Source organism: Coptis chinensis, chromosome 1 (genome assembly GCF_015680905.1).
Source record: "Coptis chinensis isolate HL-2020 chromosome 1, ASM1568090v1, whole genome shotgun sequence".
Lineage (NCBI taxonomy): Eukaryota > Viridiplantae > Streptophyta > Magnoliopsida > Ranunculales > Ranunculaceae > Coptis > Coptis chinensis.
In genome coordinates, this window is record NC_141456.1 from 58,366,336 (window position 1) to 58,388,996 (window position 22,661).

The following is a 22,661-nucleotide window of genomic DNA, read 5'->3' on the forward strand; positions in this document are numbered from 1 at the left end:
CACTCCAATTGGAGCTGGAGCTAAAATTTCACCTTAAGCAACAGCATTGCAGAACATATATAGTTATATACCTTCAAGAGGAAGAAGAAGAAAAAGAATAATAATAATAACTTAACAAAAACACAAAAACTTCATAAACACTTATTGCAATTATATGCAGGGCGACTAGCACTTCTATCTAGTTAAACTAGCAAATCTCCCATAATGTGTACACAGAATGAGAGCATGTCCGAGTCCAACAGCTGCTAGAGGCTAAAGGACCATGTTGGGGGTTGCATTGACGTATGGTAATTGTGTTTTTCCTTGAGTACAAAGAAAAAGGCCCACGTACGGGGTTCACATTCTACATATCCTTACATGTTAGTGTGACCTTGAGATGCTTTTCTATGTAATTTCACTTACACATGAATTCACAACTAATGTCATGATGCTTATATGAGATTATACTAAAAACATGACTACAAGAGTTACCTTAAAAAAACACAAAAAATTACAGAGCGTATCACGCAGGATCTGCTAATCAACGCCCTATAATCTGTACACAAGGAATCTGGATACGCCTTGAACTTCTAAAATCGTTGTTTCTGTTTCCGATGAAACTTCAGTCTTGAAATGTATGACAAAATTGAAGGTACAGAGACAACGTTGAGAGTTGGCCAGCTTCTCTGGAAATTGTGGAATTCTTTTTTGACGTTCACACAAACTGGAGGGGGCATGCACTGAAGTCTATGTGTCACAGAAATGAACATAAATTGTGTGGCCTGTAAAGAATCAAGTGTAGAGTCTGTCAGAAAACAATTGCAGCTCAATCCAAAGAGGTGTGTCTGACTGATGGTCAACGTCTTAAAGAAGGGTTAACTAGTATTAAACCCCCACTAGATGAGCCAATTAGGATTTCCCCCTTACTAGATGGGGAAATTAGGGTCACTCCCCTAAGTACACACACAAAAAAAGTCAACTTGGGGTTGACCGTGTTTTTTTTTGTGTATTTTGGGGGGAGACCCTAATTTCCCATCTAGTGGGGAGGAAATCCTAATTGGCTCATCTAGTGGGGGGGGGGGGTGGTGTGTTAATGTTCGTTAACACTCTTAAAGAATTGTATCCTACTGGTCAGTCCCCACTCCATAGTCTTTATGAAATTCCTTCCAAACACTCATGATGACTACCAGTGTCATGAGACTACTCCAAAAGCTGCAGGTGTTGAGACTAGTCACTAAAAGGCCACTAATCTACATCACATTCTAAATATTATCACCATCTCATTCAAAACGAATCACTGTCTGACCCAAATTTCCCAAGTTTAATGACCTAGGAAATCCTTGTTCGGCAACCTCAATACCCCCTCAACTTTTATCGAGCATACCTTATCATATGCCAAGACTTTCTTCTCTCCAAAAATAATCTTGAGAAGAACCCTTGCCTTTAACATTACCAGATAAATTTGATTAAAATAAGAAGTATCTTGAAAGCTAGAAAGATTGTTCTTAATAAGAGTGAAACTACCCCTTTCTACTTCACAGCTTCACCCAGCTAACCTACAAAATAGCTCTTTTTTCACTGGGTTGCAAAGCCACATGTTTCTTACTCAGTCATAGGTGGCCCAAGGTAATCACAAGGAAGATGACTAACATTGCAGCCTAATATAGAAGCTGGAATATCAAATTATCCACAATCTGCACCCCGCTATTGACAGGGACGAATAAGTGAAATACTCGACAATCCTTAATTCGTCAACTAAATCAGTTTCTTCTTTATCTTTCTAGATTCAAAATGTTTAGAGGTTCACAGGCCACCTATGCTTTTACTGCAAGTACCTATGATTTTACTGTAAGTACCTGTTAAGAGAGAACACCTGGTAGGAAAGATATATGGAAAGGCTACAACAGTTGACTCTTCCATGGTTGTGACAACGAGACAGTTGAGGCAGAAGCCTTCAGCCCTTGATTTCCGTATATAGCAGAATTCAGCACATTGTATTGCTCTGCTACTGACTTATACAGAGCATGGGAGAAATCCATTTTGACCTGCAAAAATAGTAGCTGCTGATAATCCTGATATAGATGAGCAATAAATATTGTAGGCATTTTTCAAGAGAGAGTACAGCTTCTTTGAATGCAAGATATACCATTTGACCTTAAGAACTGAGAAAAATTTATAAAACGTTCTGAAGTTACATTTTATTCTGTAACCAATAAGCAAACTGTGAGGCATAATAAGTTAAAACGGGGGAACTCTCTTATTAGGATTTTAAGGCCCTTAATTGCAAATGACATTCTTAGTGACTTGAGCTCTAAATTAGTGCCATGATTACGCTTCAAAAGGTTTAAGCTCCTAGGGAAACAAAAGGTTTTGATATAGACGACAGGGAAATAATATCAGATACCATCGAAACGATAAATGAGGAGGTAGAATTAACACAGGCATACAGCAATAGCATTAAAGATGATAATGACAAAGCATGTTGTTAAACACACCACCACCATGAAACTATATCTTTCGATTTTTCAGGGAAAAATCTGCTTGATGTGGAAACAGACTTGTAGCATCGGTTGCATATAATATTGTAAGAGAAGGTCCACATAGATATTTTTTATCCATGAATCAACCACAAGATACATGCAAATATTAGGTGCAATTAATTGTCTGCAGCACATATTTGGAAAGTAGGTGTTTAGTTCCAGAGTTGGTGAATACTTTGCTTTAGCTGGATAGGATAAAAATAAGATCAATCTTTTTCCTTCAAAGTATAATCCTGCATGTGTAGACTTGCTATCACAAAAGCAATACTGACACGCAATCAATAAAGTAGTTTTTTAAACCAAAAAGTACAATTGGTCATTCCAAGATTTGCGCATCTACAATAGGTCACAAAATACTGGAAGAAGCAGTGGATTCCAAAAATAGGTACCAAACAATTCAAAACAAGGATAGAACAGATTAAGAGACTACATAAATGAATAAAAATGAATGTGTGTAGTTGCATAGAGTGCGGAACAAACCTCGTCAGGGTTTTCATGGCCAGAAGAAATCTCATCGAAATTAATTTCAGGAGCCACTGATACGCCGACCCCATGAAAGGAAATCACTCTTCTCTCTCCGATATCTTTCTCTACCTGGGGCAAAAGATTGTTTTCAGTAATAAACCAACAAAATATAATAACAAATAAGATACCCAAGCGTATTGAATACCTCTGCTGGTGGGGGCATGATATCATAACACATCAATGCCAAGGGGTATATATGCCTTGGGACACCACAATGATCCGCAAGTCGTCTGATATTGTCCACTGCAGAAGCATCAAAGGGTGCCTGACCCCCCCTAAATCAGTACGTGATGGCGTCACAGCAATACTAAAAGAAATGAAAATGGAAAACAAGATACAGAAGAATAAGAAAGCACTAAAGACTTAACAAAACAGAGAATAGCATGTACCAAAATTAGTCTGATACATTGCTTTTTATATATATGCAGAAAGGCAGCAAATTCAGTAATTTATATACATATTGGTAAAAAAAAAAAAAAAAATAAAAAAGCCACAAGAAATTACTTTCTACACAAGCCTAAAATCATATAGAAGAACACATTCAACAATCTATATGATGCAAATCGTTGGTGGAAGCAAAGAACAACAATTACACATGCAAATTATTACAATGTTCTAAACTTCTAATCACCAAACAAAGTGGAAAAAACTCTAACTTTGTGCCTGACACATTCTAATCATCAAGAATCAAAATCAATCAAGGAACAGTTGTGGCTTCAAGTCCTCTAAATAAGAAAAGTAGAAAACTCATATACATTCTAATTGACAACCAAATAGGAAACCACCTCGGTCCTATTCCTAACTACATATTTACATCTATAAACGCCAGAAACGGATTAACTCAAAAATGTATGGCAGTCCATTTTGAAACGTCTCACCGAATGACACAGACATACTAAGATTAGGATATTCACACATGGACACATGGTATATAATGTAGTCTCAAGGACCATCAAGATCATCCTTAGAAAATGTCAGTCCCAAGCGAAACTTCCAGCCTAATAAACAACTTAATTGTTTGAGTTAATGATGCAGTGAGATATTTACATTATAACTATTGTATATAATTTCTTATAATCTAAGGTAAATGGAGGCTCAAGATCAAGACTTGAGGGCTGAAGAAAGGAAAGGGATGCATAGATGGAGAACAACTTCAGATATACGTCCTTCGTGTTTCACATACAAGACATGTATAGTAAGTTAGAATGTAAAAGGTGCCCTATAAAGGAAACATGTGCTTTGTTCGTGCCATAATACATAGGGAATTCAAGCTTGAAACCATTTTCTGAATCACATATCCTTGTTACGACTTTGAGAAAGCACAAAAAGCCTTGTTGAGAACCGTGAGTGCTTTGTTGGCAGGCACCCAGAGATAAAAGAGCGCATGATTGGGTGCCTTCATTGACCAAGTGACCTGCAAACCAAAACCAATAACCGCCCTATTTGTGTCCTATAAGGCATCATTTTGAGATGGCATGTCACATGCTTGTTAGTTAACTATATCTCTACAACTTTCAATCAACTTTTACTGTAGAACTTCAAAAAATGACTGATTTCCAGATGAAATGCTTCAGGAATAGGAACGCAAGAATTCAGCTAACTACTTTCTCTGTGCCTCCAGCACTATCACGAGTCCTGCCTTCCAGCAGGGCATTTGTTCATCTCCACGCTTGTACTCATGATATCAATATAAAAAAGATGTAGAAGTATCTTCAGAGAAATCAAAACCCAACTCTTCAGAACAATCAAGTAAAAAGTAACTTACTGGAAACCATTCTCCTGTGATGGGATCTGGACGGTCCCTACCACCACTGGGTGCAATCCATATTATCTGTGATCCACTCCTATTTTGATTTAAGATCAATCAGAATACCATATAGACGAGATAAAACATAAGTAAAACTGGAGATCAATATTTTCGAAGTGAAATTAGGGAATATAGAACTTATATGAAAATTAGGCCACTAATTTGATGAAATTAGGATTAAAATGAGTGACAACAATTAAATTTAAGATTTTGATATGTCATATTTGTTTCTAAATTTGGGTTATAGTCCTTATGGAAAACACTAAATAAGGGACTCCCAGTTTAATTCCACGTGCATCTCACGTGCCGTCTATGAATTTCATAAACACTGATGGTCAAAACGTTCGACTAACAGATGTGGGACCAAAACCTACTTAACAACAGAAAAACGACCCAAAGCATAAATACGCATTATTTAGGAGGACCAAAACCTGATAAGCAAACTACCATAATTTTAATCCATACCAACTATATAGTTACATAAAGAAAACAAATCAAATCAAATCAAATTAATTAATGAGACATCTCAAACAAATCAATTTGAAACGAGATTCCTGATAGAAAGCTTTAGAAAACAGTAAGGCAACCCAAAAACTCAACAGTTCAGATGACGGCAAATCTTTATTCATCAGAAAATAGAATAGCATAACAGTAGATTCTCTAACTTGTCTTCACAACTAATTTACAAATCAACAAGTTGCATAACATATATACCTCAAAAGCAAAGCCATCTCCTTAAGACTCCGGGTGTTTGCCCTCCTTTTCATTTCAGCAAGTTCGGGGACATCATTCATGTGCTTTTTGGAATAGACACAAACAAGATTCCTGGTATAACACGGTTAAGTGTGCAGTATCAGTTAAATTCACTAACCCGAACAGAAAACATCTCTTTTCTTTTTGTATTAAGATAATAAAAAGGAATAAAGGAAAACTCGAGTACCTTCCCATGCTAAAGGGCTTGCAGAGAGGATCTGCCACGACTCTATCTCCTGCTATATAGGTCTGTGATACAGAGCCTAGAATATTAGCATCCAAGTCAATTTGAAACTGATATGACAATGTTCACTGAACGAGAAGAAGTTACTCTACCACGTTCTCAGCAATATGTGGATTAGTCCTTTCCAGCAACAGTGCTATAACTGCTGGATCTGCTTCCGTCTGGTGGTTGGAGACCAATATGACATTGTGACCCTAGATCTCATAGCATTAAACATTTGTCATGTCCATCAAGATTTGAAAACAGTCAGGAAAAGAAGTGCTGGAAAAGAATTCAAACACAAACTATAAAAGGTTAATCAAAAGAGTCAAATCTTGAGCTTTAAAAAAATTATTTTGTTATAAATAAATTTTAGATTGTCAAAATTATAATAAGTAAATAAAATTTCCAGAGTATACTCTTATGAGTTAGAACTTAGGAGTACATTATAATGAGATGTCAAAAGTTTCTGTCTATCTACAAAAACTCAAAAAGCAAATCATGGGATTTATTATAAGAGCATACTGCTTCAAAAAAATTAATAATAATATTAATTTTTTTAAAAAAAATTTGGCTTTAGGAGCTTAGACTAGTAATTTTTTATTTTTTACGCTTTAGTTTAAGGTGTTTCCCCAATGAACCTGTCATCGCCAAATTTTATCCCAATGAACGAAGAAACCATCTCCAACCATCCCTTGTAACTGGACAATCGATAATCAAGTGCTGAATAGTCTCCTCTTCTCGTAGAGAAAGAGCAAAACTATTAACCAATACCGTACACCGGTTTTTCAGATTATCAACAGTAAATGTTTGTCCCCAAACCAATATCCACATGAAAAACTTACTTCAGAAGGAACTTTTGAAAACTATATTTTTTCTATGAGGGAATCCAATGAAGTTGGTTCTGGAGATCTCCAATCCTCTTAGTTTATAATAACTAAGAAAGGAAAATAAGTTCTGTCATTCCACCTTTTATTACTTTTTTTGGTTCGAAACATCCTTTAGGAGGGAAACTTACCTCTTTTGGCAACTGTTGACTGATGTTCTCTGGCGGGTGACTGTCGTTGACTCCACATCAGTAGCCGCATGGAAGATGGTGGGATCTCAGATCCACCTGAAAATCATAGTTCTCATATGGCTACAACAGATCGAGTGGAAGTCCAGCCTTCAAGCCCTTACTCTTCAGGAGTGAGGTCATGGAGCTCTTTGTTTACCTCTAGCAAAAACTCAAGGCACCAACCAAACCTCCAAAAGGTAATTCCTAACTTTACTAATTGTATAGCAGATGTACCAGTGAGTATTTTGGAGGAGGGTGTTGAACTTTGGAAGGATCATGTTGTGGGTTTTTTCATTGAAAAACGTCTATCTTATCCGTTTGTAAAGGCAGCAGTGACTAAACAATGGAAGTTAAAGGGGGGATCCGACATGATAGCAGACAAAGACTTGTTCTACTTTAAATTCTTCAATGATGAAGATAGGCAAACAGTCATAGATCATGGTCCTCTCTTCCTTGCAGGCAGAATATTTGTAGCCAGAGCATGGTCACCAGCCTTTGAAAGATATAGAAGTAAAATAAAGGCCCTTCCTTTATGGATCAAGATTGACTTACCTAAACAGCTGTGGACTAAAAATGGGATTGATTTTGTCTCTAGCCTTCTTCGTGAGCCTATTTGCAAGGACGATGCGACGGCTAAGAGAACAAGAATCAACTATGCAAGGGTTTGCGTAGTGGTGGATATCAATTTTGGTTTTCCCTCATTCATTCCAGTTAATCTTGGTGAAGGGAATAGGGAAGACATTGGGTTGGACTATGATTGGATCCCAGATCAGTGTGGAGCTTGCAACATAGTTGGGCATTCTGACGAAAACTGCACATTGAATAAGAACAAGGACAAGCCTGTGACAGAGAAAGCTACAACTACTCAGGTAGTAAAGCCAGCTAGAGTACAAAAGGTTCAGCAATGCAAACCCCAGCAGAGATGGACTCCAAAGAAGAATACTGTTCAAGGGAAACCAGTTGTCACAGTGTCACAGAGATGACCAGGGCCAACCTATTCATGAGCATGAAGGACAACATGAAGATACTCCGCTTATTATATCTGATGACACTGAACAATCTGAAAGCAACATTTGAGATGCTCAAGGTGTACAGAACCCAACACTTTCAGAAGATCATACGGATGATGCAGAGCACGCCGTGGAACTGAACAATCTGGCTGTAGTCCCTTTTTCTGCTAATCACCAAACTGAAACTTTAGAAGAACCTTTTGAAGGAGTTAGAACTGAATTTGACAACAATGAAATGGTTGCCTATACTACAGATGGTGATGAAGACTTTATTGAAGGTAGTGAGGAGGATAAAAGACATTATGCAGAGAAAAGGAGACAATATCATGAATATAGCAACACGGCAAGTGAAGAAGAGATCGAAAAGGAATATTTTTCAGATCACAATGATCTTTCTGATGAACTCTCCTCCTCAACCTGGAACAATCGTAAAGACTAAGAAATTGTCTGAGCTTCCGGTTTCCTCTACTCCACCAGAAAGCCGGCAAACAGGAAAAAAGAAGAATACTAGAGGAAGGCCCAAGGGGGGAGGTAAGAAATCCACATTATAATTTTCCCAATGATGAATAATATCGCTGTGTGGAATGTTAGAGGGATTAACTCATTACAGAAAGCCAAAGAACTTAATAAAATTAGACTGGAACACCACTTAAGTCTTTTTGGATTGATTGAAACTAAGGTAAAAAATGATCATTTTGATTTCATTAGAAGCTTATGCTGCCCAGGATGGTATTCTTTTGATAATTATGACAGTGATCCTCATGGAAGGGTGTGGATTTGTTGGGATCCCAGTTACCTTGAGGTAAAGAAAATAGCAGAGAGTAAACAGCATATTCATGTTTTAGTTAAGGTCTTGTCCTCCTTAACAATGTATGAAGTCTCAGTTATCTATGCTAGTAATGAGCTTCATCATAGAAAGATTCTTTGGAACATTTTGAGAAGCATGCAGCCTGTTATATCCTTGCCATGGTGTCTCATGGGCGATTTCAATAATGTGCTATACTCAAATGAACGAGTTGGTTGTGAACCCGTTCATCCAAATGAGATTGTAGACTTCATGGACTGTATAGTCAGCACAGGTTTATCTGATATGAAGTTCTCTGGGTTCTTTTACACCTGGTCAAACAATGCTATAGGTCTAAACAGAAAGATGTCCAAGATTGACAGGGTGCTAGTAAATGCTACACGGATCTCCAAATTCAATTCTGAAGCTATCTTTGCTCCACCTGCCATTTCTTATCACTCTATTATGCTAGTACAATGGTACAATTCTAAGAAGGTCCATTTCCCTTTCAGATTATGTAATATATGGTTCATGCATACTAACTTTCAGGATGTCCTTAAAACTGTGTGGGAGAAACAATATTATGGTACTCCAGTTTTCATTCTCTATTCTAAGCTCTCAGAATTGAAGAAAGCTTTAAAGAGATGGTCTAAAAGCAAGTTCTCTAGATTTCATGAAAGAATATCTGAAGCAAGAAAGGACATGTTTGATCTTCAGCAGCAAATACAACTTGACTCTTCTAACACTGTTCTTGCCGAGAAAGAGAGAGAGGCTTGTGGAGTTTATGTTGAATTGTCAAAGATGGAGTAGGTAGATATGCAACAAAAAACTGATTGTGATTGGATGGTGTTTAGAGATCGATGTAATGCCTACTTCTGTAATGCAATAAAAGAAAGGAAGGGCAAAAACTGTATTTGGTCTGTGGAGAATTCTCAAGGGATAAGACTCAATGATTCTAAGCAGGTTGCAGAGAGTTCCTTAACTTCTACACAGAGCTTCTGGGTCACCAAGATGATTCTGATGTAAATGCTCCTTTCTTTCAAGACTTGGCAGTAAATGGCATTCTACAACAACATCAACATGTAGCCCTTGAATTGAACTAAAATCATTGAAGCTCTCTTTGATATTGAGGATAATAGTGCACCTAGACCAAACGGATATAATGCATTCTTTTTCAAAAAATGCTGGAATCTTGTGGGAGAAGACTTCATCAAGGCAATCAAGTACATGTTCTCTCATTCTATTATTCCCAAATGCATTAATTCTACCTTCATCAGTTTAATTCCTAAAGTGAAAAATCCATCGAAAGTAGGGGATTATAAGCCTATTTTTTGTACTAATGTCATTTATAAATGTTTTACTAAAGTCATCACTAACAGACTTAAGCATGTAGGAGCATTCAAGACAATCTGCTCTTAGCTCATGAGATGCTCATAAGTTATTCAAGGAAACATGGTACTCCCAGATGCACTCTTAAGGTGGACCTGCAGAAGGCTTTTGATTCTATCCATTGGGATGCTATCTTATTCATGCTCCACAAAATGAATTTTCCGGAAAAGTTTATAGCATGGATTAAAGTATGCTACACTACACCTTTCTATTCTCTTATCTTTAATGGAGAGCCATTGTGGTTCTTTCAAGGAAAGAAAGGATTGAGACAAGGTGATCCTATGTCTTCTTACCTTTTTGTGCTGGTCATGGAAACTCTAAACTCTCTCTTGCAAACTGGATTGCAAAGAAGGGTATTTAAGCCTCATCCATCATGCAAGAGAACTAAAGTCACTCATCTCTGCTTTGCTGATGATGTACTCATATTCATTAAAGGTCACGAGGATTCTATATGGGCTTTGACGCTTATTCTTGAAGATTTTACTAGAGCAACAGTTTACATATGAACTTACAAAAGTCCACTATTCTCACTGGTGGTCTCTCTCATCAAGATGGTACACACCTTGCTCAAATTCTGGGCATGCAGCTTGTTTCTCCTCCTGTAAAGTATTTGGGCCTCCCCCTGGTTTCGGCAAGAATTAGCATCAAGGATTGCTTGCCTTTAATTGAGAAAACAACTATGAAGGTGGAGAATTGGAAGAACAGAACTCTAAGTCATGCCGGGCGACTCCAACTAATCATTTCTGTCCTAGCTTCTTTCCACATTTACTGGGCCAAAACCTTTATTCTTCCACAAAGGTTGCAAAGATTTGTGCAAAATTTTTATGGAGTGGATCACAAATGGGGAAAAAGATGCATCAATCTAGTAGGGAGAATATTCAATACCCTAAGATGGAGGGAGGTTTGGGGATTCATCATTTGGAATAGAGCAACTTCTTTGTGGTCTCATTTATAAGATTGCATGCAAAGATTCGGGATCACATGGACTTGGTTTAAACTTCTTTTTGGACCATGTCTGTGCCTAAGAAACCTTTATTCTTCCACAAAGGTTGCAAAGATTTGTGCAAAATTTTTATGGAGTGGATCACAAATGGGGAAAAAGATGCATCAATCTAGTAGGGAGAATATTCAATACCCTAAGATGGAGGGAGGTTTGGGGATTCAGGATCTCATCATTTGGAATAGAGCAACTTACTGTGGTCTCATTTATAAGATTGCATGCAAAGATTCAGGGATTTGGATCACATGGACTTGGGCAGAACATATAAAAGAAAACTTCTTTTGGACCATGTCTGTGCCTAAGGATTGCTCTTGGACTTGGAGGTCAATACTTAACAATAGAAAAAATGCTATGAAGCTTCTGAGATACAGCATTACAACAGGTGAATAGACTCTTTTATGGCACGACCCATGGTGCATGGCGAATTCATTAATTAACATACCAGCAGCAAAAGATAACTTGCATTTTCCTCTTAATGCTAAGGTTAGTATTCTCATCACAAACAGAGTGTGGAATCACTTTGTTCACAACTTGTCTGATGCATGCCTTAAGAACTCTATCTTGGCAACCGAGATTAATAGCTTCTTAACTGAAGATAGAGTCATCTAGCTGAACTCAACTTCTGGGGCATTCTCTTCTAAAGCAGCATACCAAGATTTAAGAAGAAAACGGAGTAAGCCCAATTGGTGTACAATGGTTTTGGGAAAGTTAGTTCACCCAAAATACTTTTTCAATGGGTGGCAACTCTTCTCTGGAAGTCTACCGACTCAAGATAGACTTATTCATAAAAAGGTCCTCAATACTTTTTCATGTTGCTCAATGATTCAGCAAGGGAGAACTCGAAGCACCTCTTCTTTGATTGTCAATTCTCTACAAATGTTTGGTCACTAGTGAAGAATGCTATAGGTCTAGGAAAATTTGTCAAAACTTCCAATGCGGAATGGTGTGATATAATCAACCTTTGCAGACAACACAACACTCAAGCTGAGATTTATAAGGTTTATGTATGTGCCACTATAGGGCATCTTTGGAAGGAACGAAATGGTAGAAGATTCAGGAACAACATAAATTCATGGAGACATGTTGCTAATTCTATCCTTAAGGAAATGAAAATCTATTTGGGGATTATGATCGACTCTATTCAAGACACTGTCGCCATCAGATGTCTGCTGACTAGACTGGACATTCAAGTTTCATTCAAAACTAAAGAACCAATTTACTGCAAATGGAAGTTTCCTCCTTCAGGTTACATGAAACTGAATACCGATGGTTCTATGAAGTTGAACAATGTAGGATATGGTGGTATCGTCATTGATCAACATGGGAATGTTTTACTCACTTACACAGGAGGAGGTACCCAACGTTCAATAATATTCCAAGAGCTTAAGGCTATAGAAGTGGGACTTATCCTCTGCCAACAACATGACTTCCATAAGATCAAAGTTTGCTCTGACTCCCTTAGAGCAATACAAATACTCAAAGGTTCAGAAGATGCTCCATGGTACTGTTGTAATCTAGTTGCTACGATCATATATCAAATTTCAAGAATATGGGATGTCATCTTCTCTCATGTTTATAGAGAAGTTAACAGTAGTGCGGATTACCTAGCTAATCTATCTGTGTCTGTTGATGAGAAATATGTTTGTAATGGTCCTCCCTTAGATAGTAAACTCTCTGAACTAGTTTCAAATGATCTAAAGGGAACAATTTATGTAAGATCTTAATACAGGTTAAGGGTCTGCCAAACCCTATTAACTCGTTTCAAAAAAAAACATAACTAGTAGTGAATAAACCCTGGTTCCTCTAAATCCAAGTAAAAAGCTCTTCATGAACTTGAGCAGCGTAATGACACCTACGGGCCTCAAAATCTGACCAGTACGATCAATAACCACAAACAAACGAAATGCAGTGCTAGGCATGGCCATCAGCAGTGTGAACCAATATGCAACTCTCAATTCAAGAGCCTCAGTCAAAATGCAATTATCTATGTACCCCCCACACTTCGTCTGGTTCACATTAATTGAGACTCCTGGAAAATAGAACAATAATATAAAGAAAATGGACATCCTTCATTTAGAAAGACTGTCGCTTTCGTAAGGGCATACCAAGATGGTGTCCTCTCTTTCCAATCTACCTAAGAAAATTGTTTACATTCTACCCAAATTTTCACTTTTGTGTTCTTCCATTACAAAATTTCCCATGATTTTCCAGGAATCTTGAAGGTGTCCAGTGTCACACAGCCTTCATATTTTCAAACAAAATAACGTGTCAGGCAGAGGCGAGATGTAGGATGAGAAGGTCCACTTTTAGGAGATTTCCATTAGTAGAATTAGTAAGTTGATTTAGTAGTTTCCTTTATTGAGTTTTATTAGATTTAGAAGTCTAGGTTTCTTGTTTATCAAGTTTGGCTTGTCTATATACGGAGGCCAATGTTAGTTGTTTCAAGGAATCCAAATATTCAATTATTCAATATCAAATTAATTATCAAATTATCCCAAACTTAATATTCTTCTTCTTCAATCTTAATTTCTTATTCGTCTATACTCTTCAATCCCATTCATTCCATTCTTCAATCAAGGATTTCCGTATCCTTTCATCTAAATCTAAACTCTTGTTCCCCATCAACCGGAATGAGACTTTTAATGAATATAGACACGCCGACACCTGATTTTTCGCTAGACTTTTTCAATATTAAAAGAAGAAGAGAATAGGGGAAGGGATAAGAAAAACAAGGAAATAGATTAAAAAACTCTTACTTCTTCGCCTAGTTACACTTCGAAGAAGATAGAAGAATAAAGGCAAAAGAGAGAAATATTATTCTTCCCGTCCATATAAACGGAACCAAGTAACTTTTGAGTCTAATTGAACAAAATAAACCGCATCTTAAAATGGCTGTAAATGGGAGTTTCGGTCAGGTGGTCTGAACACACTCGTGTTTATGTAATGAAGGGCTTTGAAAGATGCATTGTCAAACAAACGTACATGTTTAAGTGTCACTTACAATTATATAGTCTTGTTTCAAAGCATATCAGTTGAATTGTACAGTCTTACCAATATACCAATAAGCAGCAAAGATTCCATACAATGCAAAGCAAAAATGACTAATTATATGCTAAGCTTATGTTACTAGTGCCATTCTTGTCATTTACTTTAATGAAAATGATTATTAAGACTCCTATACTATATTTATGTGATAGTTCCGCCAATGCGTCTTGGACACATGTCATTGATTTAAACTCTCAAAGGATGTCGTTCAGTGCCTTATCGAGTGTTGGATCAAAAACTAACACCACATCCTGGTGGAGATTCTTTCTGATGAGAGCGGAAGCGGAACCCGATCCACAGGCATATTCTTAATAAAGTAGGAATTGGATCTATAAAAAGATTCCCTGAGGATTAGTGACACAGCAAAATTCCATCCCTAAAATAATTGACTTCTTATCTTTTCTAATAACATTATAAGATCCTATACTGTTAGGTAATTTCTAATCTACATGGCTTGACAGTATTAGTAAGAGCTGTCCTAGTGTGAAGCCAATTGCTTGGACTCCAAGCAATCTACGGAACTGACTACCAAAGTCCCATATCTGCATAAAGAGGTCGTGCTCTACAACAGGGCTACGTTTAGGGTTCATTAGATCATGGTCTACTTGGGAAGGTATTATCATTGTTCTTCCTGTTTTTCAACTTCTTTTTGAGTTTTCCAACTCGAGATACGACAAAATACTTTGTAAGGGGAGTGACTAGAACCCAAGCCAATTGGCGCCGTTAATAAGAACAAAATCAGTTATTTTTTTAGAGATTCTTGCTAGTTTTTTTCCACGCCATCGTTTTACTAGGGTTCAATGTTTCTTCTTCACAGATTGTTTGTCTAAAGGGAAATGGTACGGACACAAGCAACTTCGCACCAAACCAAGAACAATAAGACAGGCAAGAACCTTGCACTACCGCTCCTCGTGGAAACCCCTGGACTTGTTTATATCACATGACAATCAACCATACCAGACCAAGCAGCATGTGAGGTTGTTAGGGATAATAAAGCCAGACAAGACAAGAACAAAGGTCAAAATTTACCCCTTTATCTACCATCTAGATCAAGGGTATGCAGCATTGCTTATTAAACAGCGGATGTTTGCATTAGGGTTATGCCCTTTGGTCTCAAAAATACTTGAGCCACTCACAAGAGGCTAGTCACAGCTGTGTTCAAGGACCACTTTGGAATAATTGTTGAAATTTATATTGATGATCTTCTTCTCAAGAGCATGAATAAGTCTAATAATCTTTCCCATTTGAAAACTGCTTTAGAGATTTCGGTGAGGAATAACACGTCATAAAATCTTTGTAGTCAAAGGCGATGTTAAGGCGGCTATATTTAGTTACAATAATTGCAGGTAGTTTTAAAAGGTCTTTTTGAGGCGGCACCAAGCGGGCACTTGCGAAACCTAGTGCCTCACCCATATCACCATAGAATAAAATATTATAAGGTTGTTGGATAACTTCGGTTCTCCAAATGCTTAGTGTCGTGTAAGATTCTGCTTAACCCGTCTCTCTCATCCTCATGCATTTCTAAGCCAAATTACGTCAAGGCCTAGATTCTCCCAATTAAAGTTTTCAGTACCAACACAGATGTAGTCTCCCTACAAAAAAGAAAAAGGGTGGGGAGGGAGGAATACTAAGAGTAACGAACCAACCACTGACATTCTGGAATTTGACTGATAAGATACTCAAAGTAAGGCCCTCATACCATCATTGACCTAAAAAAAGATAGTGATGACGCATTTCTCTTTTTCGATAGGGTTTTAATATTAATAACAAGCCCAAATACAATCCACATGTTTCTCTCCCTCCATAAACTCCTTGACTACCTAGAACAACAAATGTGACAAGTTTCCAGCTAAGTTACAGTGACATGGATACGTGGTGTGTCCGTCATGGACACGTGGAAACATATCCGACATGGATTATTTTCAAAACATGGCGTGCCCATGTAACAGGGGTTTCCAGATATTCTTCCCTTTCGGAGAGGCATGCCAACTTGCATGAATACTTGTCCCAAACTTGGGACATATGCATATCGGCAAAATCGTCGTCAAACAGAAGGCCTCAAACTAACAATTGATTGAAACTGTTGAAAAAGAATAAAACTTAAAAGATCCAATTATGTTTTGGTCATTTATGTGTATAAATAGCATGAAAACCAAAAATTCAAAACCACTGCAATGGTTAGAACTTTTTACAATCAGCTACTTTATCACCACTTAAGGGAAGTATGCAACCCAATAGAAAGCTATAATAAAGTCAAGTAAGTTAATCACCTGACGAAGCTTATCTTCCATGTCAGAGAAAACTGATATGTTGCCAACATAAGACTTTCTGAAGACACAGAAAAATAAAGTTCAAGGATCAATAAAAATAGTCAAAGGAAGCTACCATACACTATAATTAAGAGACTCAAAAGTGTGGTGCTGCTTCGACCTATGGTGCCTTCTGCACTTGAGGAGTTTCTCCTTTAACTGTCTAATTTAAGGATTTTCTTCTCTAATTATTTTTTTTTCAGTTCTGATTTCCTTTTTTTTTCTTTCTTTGAAATTGAAAGGGGGGGGGAAAAAAAAGACTCCGTAGCATAATATGGAATTTCCTGATAGTTCCTTATGAGTTACTATGATATTTGATTTATTTTCTTGATAATTGGGAGTTACAATTTCTGTCTTAAAAAAAGTACTTTTTCACAGACCTGAAATCAACCAACGGTCGTATATAGCTTTGACCAAAGATGTAGTAGTCAAAAGGCTCTCTGATTGCTTTGTGGTACGGTCCGAAGGTAAAAGGATCCTGAAATGATTACAGCAGGGAAACTAAAGATAAGGTAGTAGACAAATAAACAGTTCATGAGACAGTAATGATACCTCTACATCCCACAATATGCGATCAAAAACAACAGCCATGTTTGACAATGCAATCTTGTCTGCTTTGGGATCTCCACTTTGAAGAACCTGTAGAGGAGGATGTTGAGAAAATTCTTAACCGAAAAGGACATGTGCCGAATGAATAGTATAGGTACAACTAAAACTGAAATAAAACCAAGTTACTACTGTATATGTTTGACAATTCTACTAAAATGAAAGGTTGTTACACACTTACACAGATACACCCCCCAACCAGGTTATGAATGATACTGATATGATTTGATATTCAAAAAAGGACACTTTGAGGTATTTATTGCACATCACGGCACCGCCTCTATGGAGCAGGATACAATTGGGACACCAACAGGAAGTCCAATGTTGACAACAAAAAGGAGCATGCATCGATAAAAAAAAGAATTCTAGTGGCAGCCCCAATGAGCCCAACTTCACAATGCATCCCAGGTAAATGTGGGAAGGCAATGGGCATAGGATTCCAATGCTACAAGGCCCAACCCAAGGAAGAACATAAAACGACACAAATGGGTTCAAACTCCATGAAAATAACAGAACAGGTCAAAGCTCGAGAGGTTAGAAGCGTTGCTCAACGAAGCAAAGGAGAAGGAGAGCAGGAAGAGGGAAGAGCAATACTAAAAAGATATTTAAGTTGTTATGAGAGGGCAGCATATGAAAGAAAGTTAAGAAATCAAGTGTTGGCACTGGCGGGTACAGTGGGAGAGTGGGATGAAGGATTGGATAAAGATAGAGATAAGAGTGGGAACTCATGGCTTGAGAAGGTGCCAGGGTGGTGAGAGAGGATTCCAATTCCAATGAAAAGTGGGAGATTATAAGAGGGTGAGCTTGGGGGCGGGGAGGGTGGGGTGGGAGAAGTAGTAGAGGACCCAGTGAAATTATTTAAGTTTGGGGGGAAATGGGGATTGAACATTAAAACAAGTAAGAAGAAGATCTTAAAGCTGGTGGATGATATGAAAGAGAAGAAGCTAAGGTTGGAACTAGCCAGAGGACAGTAGAGAGTTTAAAGATTATGACGATGAAGACGATGATGAAGCAAAGCTTTACTTGGATTATTCTGGAGGAGAGTACAAAGACCAGCGGGACAGAGACAAATGATGGCTTTAAAATATAAGTACCGTGTACCTGGGTGTATCAGTATGGTTGGCCGTAGTGGGGTGGCTGTTCTTTAGGGGGTCGTGTCTTGGGAATATTTGGGGTCTAGACGTGAGTGTTTTAGTCCTACATAATTAGTTGCTGGCTAACTTTATTAACTTTTATCGATGAAAAAGGAAAGATATCTCATTGTACAACGCTCTTTCTATTTTAATTATATAATATATCTCTACCTTTGCCGATAAAAAGGGCTCTAAAAAAGCATAGCATAGAATGCAATTTTATGAAGAACATCTCAAATCCAGTGCAGGTGAACAAAATAACTAAAGAAAATAACTCATGATTCACATGCATGGGAAATAACACAATAGATTGTAACATATTAAAAAATACAGTTATTTACTGCATTTCGGTAACTCCTATATAAATCCTCCAATCCAGCAGCAACACTTGAAGGCAGCGTTCCAGACTCTGTTTCCATTCTGATACCTAAGAGCAGCTCTGCAAGTTCATATCAACTTTAAGACATCTAAATAGAAAAATACAGATATAAACATTAAAGTGTAGTTTACTAAACGACTGACTGAATATGGCAGAATAAAATGGTAAAAGGTAAAACAATATAATTGATCCATAGCATATACAAGAGTTACAATATCACTGTAACCGAGATACTTGGATGGTTGCATGCCTACACAACTGATTGTTATTTGGCCTTGGAAAGGTAAACACAACAAGATCATGAAGGCAAGGTTTGTCAATATCTACTCATCTAGATTATGATTTACGCCATATAAATCTAAAAGATTTATGTAGTGGTTGTGAAAATTCCAACCTCTTTGTGTATAAACTAACAAGTCGGAAACTAAATATAGCAGCAATGGTATTGAATTTATGATTTTGATCCTTCAAAATTCTTCAAAGAATAATCAAATTCCATTTGATGGTCAGCCACATTTAAGTCACCAAATAGATTTTTACATTGCTTTTATTATATTTCTTTGCAAATTTGGAGTGTGAAGTATTGTTCCAATATTCCAATAATAAGTAATCAAAATAGTGAAAATACAATTCTTCTAACTCATTTCTAAAATTTAAACGTTGTCATTTCTTACATCTTAATTTAGGAGAATCTACGTGTTATGTCATTAGCATGTTAATCTTTTACACCGAACACCAGTATGGCAGAATCCATGTGCTATGTTTACCCATTCTCTGTTGTTTATCAAAAGTTTCCTTAATAATGCTTGAGATTACACATTGCCTGTGTTAATCACTCAACGGAGTATGCCGAATTTTCCTATTCGGACATTACCCATAGTTCTGAACTTCTGATTTGAATAGAAAGGAATCCTGATCTATATCATTGTCTAATATACTGTCTTTCACTTTGCTTGAGTTTTTGGTCATGATAAATTAAATTAACATGGTAATTGAATAGACAAGTGCAAAGAGGTATATAGGTTTGGTATAGAACACCTTTTTATGTGGGAAGTGCAAGGTTTGTGTAAAAATCTTATCCATTACAAAGCATACATAATTGGTAAAAAACTACTATTGCAAATGTAATCATGAAAAAAAAAATCATCATATATCAAAAGTTTATATATTTAACGAGCCTCTGCATTGAACGGACTAAAAAGCTTGTTCAAATATAGAATATATCAACTAAGAGAAAATCGTGGAGAGAATCGAGGGGATTAACCTACGTTTCAACTTCCATTCAAACATTTTTTAACTTGTTTGATTTCCATGATTCACTAGGAAACCACGCTGCAAACAGCCCACCACTTCTCCATCTCTCCTCCATTACTGCCACAATCTTCATGACCAAGTTTCTTCTTTATAATAATTGGATTTCTTGCTTACGAAGCAACCTTGACCGATTACGAAACACAAACTACTAAGTAAACGAAACTTAATTTCACATATAACACAAAAAAAAATATCATGGTAACTTTGTTATTTGGGTTTCATAAAGCATCACTACGTAAATGAGAGTGTTCTCCTAAAAACCTATACATTTGATCTTCTAGGAAGACAGAAAAACTTGATACTAATGAGCTTCCTCATTTTATAATTCTCCAACCTATTGACCAAGCTCAGAAGAGAGACATTTACTGACCGAAGATTCCTTGGGTGGGTGTGCTCAAAAATAGTACAATTACATGAAAAAACGGAAAAAAGAACATTTATTATTTATTCAATCTTGATATAAAGTGAACTGACCTTGTTCAGTGCGGGCATCAAGAAAGGTCCTGGAATGAGTACGGGCAACACTAGAAAGTGAACAAGTAAGTTCCACGTCAGCAGCTGAAGAAGCAAACTCTGCCTTCATTGATTTAACCTTAAACTTTTCTTGAAACACACAAGGACAACAGTTCACTCTTCTAGAAGAAAAAGAACAAGTGGTTATTCTTTCTGGAAGTTTCCGTAACGAGATGGAAAGAGGAGAAGAAGAAGAAGAAGCGGAGACAATCATTATTTCTCGTGAGAATTTAAACGGGGAATGCGGAGACGCCGAAGAGTGTGGAGGTGGAGTGTGAGTTTTTATGTTTTGTTTGTTTGGAGGAGAGACCGATAAAAATAAAGAAAAGGATAATGATTTTTATTTATATGCCTCTTTTTTTTTCTTTTTTTTTTTTTGTCTCGTTCTCTACACGGCTCAAACTGCTGAGTGATGACAAAATCACTTTACAATTCTTCTACTATTTATAGGACATACTTTTTTAATCTTGGTTTTATAATAATTCAGGAACCCTTTTATTAGTGTGAGGTTTGATGGAGCTATTACGATTTACGGATCAGCTAGCGAACGAGCGAAGATTGGTTGGTGATGGAATCAGGAAATTTAGGGCTAACATTTTTGAAGTGTCTCCCCCCTCCCTTTTGCTATGAGATTTCATTCCTGGGATCAGCATTTCAGTGTTGGTGATGTGATTACTAAAGACTATCACTCAAATGATAGTACTAAATTTAACTTGTCTATCTTAGCCTCTACTGCCTATATAATCTGGGTAGATAGAAATTCGTTAGTTTTTTATCCTCGTCATAAAGCAGTTAACCCCTCTCAGGTCCTGGAACAAGCACGAAAGTGTATTATCCCTGCTCATTCTCCAGTGACTTTAAAATACCTGATACCGACATCACATATTCCCAACCTGCTTGCATGTGATGGCAGTTTCGACCCCATTTCCTCACAAGTTGGTGTAGGCTACACATTAAATAAATGGAATTCTGATTTCTGTTCTGCAAGAAGCAGGCCCGTCTCAGCAAGCTCAGCAGAAAAGGTAAAATTGCAAGCAATAAAAGTAGGATTGGAACAAGCTTGTCAGCTAAGTGTTAGCAAAGTGGTGGTTTGTTCTAATAATAAGAGTATTGTTCAAGAGCTTAATAGATATTCTACTACAGTGTATTGGTGTTGTGAGGGTCTTTTGCATGAGATACTTAGTCTCAAAGTTAGTTTTAGTTTTTGCAAAGTTGTATTTTGTCCGAGAGAGTTGATCAAACATGCCCATCTCATGGCAGCATCAGCTACTCTTCATAGTTCTTTATTCTGTACTAACCAAGTTCCCATGCTTGTGAAACTTGGTTTTTATGAAGTCCAGTCCCGTTTGTACGAACTCTTTGCTATCTGTTAATGAATTGAAATATTTGTGGGAAAATAAAATAAAATTGAAGTGTCTATAATAATCTTTAAAATGTTTGCACCTGAGGTGGGCTAGTCAGCTGAGTAATATATACAATCATATCATAGTATAAAATGCCTTGATATATCTCGCGATATAAATATCGGAAATCTAGCTAACCAGCATCGATATAAGGGCGAAACTACCCTAGCAGAGAAAACTCCTCTTACTGAGTATTTTTCGTGAATATATCGATATTATACATAATATATCGAAAAAATCAAAATGCTAGTTATTGGTAATTTAAAGTTAAGCTTGGTCAGGGTAAAAAAAGGCCTACAAGCCCAGGTGGTTAGGCCCATTATATTGGATTCATCTTCTCCGATAATGCAAGCTTCTTGAATTTCATATAGGTGACCGAGTTTCAAATCTAACTCCTCACCTGTTTACTCACTTCATAATATGACTTATTAAAGTTAAATTCATGGAGTCGCTTCATTTCTTCAAGGAGTTGGAGCATTGTGATTTTGGTATTGATTAATCTCCATTCCAACGAGCTTGTATTAGTAGATGCAATCATAGTACAAAATATCAGGATATAGCAAAATATCGACCTCTGATTTATGGATATATATCGAGGATATATCCCCCTATGTGGGGACATATTACATTGGGGCATTTGCAAATGTCGTAGATATATCAACAAATATCGCAAAATATCGTCCGACTCTGTGTGGGTATTGCTAACTGCAAATATCGTGGATCTATCACAAAAAGATATATCACAATATCTTTTTGTAATATTAATGACTAAATGCCTAGTAAATATGTTTCATTTCCATCAATAACCGAGCCGGATCTGGTGTATCATAAGGGATTTGCCTTTTCTATTGATTCCTACAGATTGGATCAAAAAAAATTATTGAATGAGGTA

The 22,661-nt window shown here is 37.0% G+C and overlaps 1 protein-coding gene across 2 annotated transcripts; it reads right to left on the bottom strand.

Moving 5' to 3' along the window:
• Window positions 1-248: 248 nt before the first annotated feature.
• ATS1 (phospholipid/glycerol acyltransferase family protein) lies at window positions 249-20,691 on the bottom strand. Of its 2 annotated transcripts, none has more exons than XM_086604059.1 (13): window positions 20,328-20,691; window positions 18,502-18,599; window positions 16,974-17,060; window positions 16,802-16,899; window positions 16,383-16,440; window positions 5,941-6,042; window positions 5,792-5,853; window positions 5,566-5,676; window positions 4,810-4,888; window positions 3,190-3,309; window positions 3,000-3,113; window positions 1,853-2,024; window positions 249-761 (listed from the first exon to the last, which is right to left on the bottom strand). In XM_086604059.1, exons 1-12 carry the CDS (start codon window positions 20,578-20,580, stop codon window positions 1,878-1,880), a joined length of 1,329 nt encoding a protein of 442 aa, XP_086460185.1. In that variant the 5' UTR covers window positions 20,581-20,691; the 3' UTR covers window positions 249-761; window positions 1,853-1,877. The 2 variants fall into 2 exon arrangements, with proteins under 2 accessions (XP_086460185.1, XP_086460182.1); XM_086604056.1 differs by having other exon boundaries at window positions 1,836-2,024; window positions 20,328-20,689.
• Between the last annotated feature and the right edge of the window lie 1,970 nt (window positions 20,692-22,661).

What these genes read in the sequence shown, in the direction of transcription:
- ATS1 (XM_086604059.1), bottom strand. Translation starts at nt 20,580, where the DNA reads ATGATTGTCTCCGCTTCTTCTTCTTCTTCTCCTCTTTCCATCTCGTTA. An exon ending in TGATGCCCGCACTGAACAAG is followed by an intron (nt 18,600 to 20,327) that starts GTCAGTTCACTT and finishes ATGAACTTGCAG; the next exon opens with AGCTGCTCTTAGGTATCAGA. An exon ending in TGGAAGATAAGCTTCGTCAG is followed by an intron (nt 6,043 to 16,382) that starts GTGATTAACTTA and finishes TATGAGATCTAG; the next exon opens with GGTCACAATGTCATATTGGT.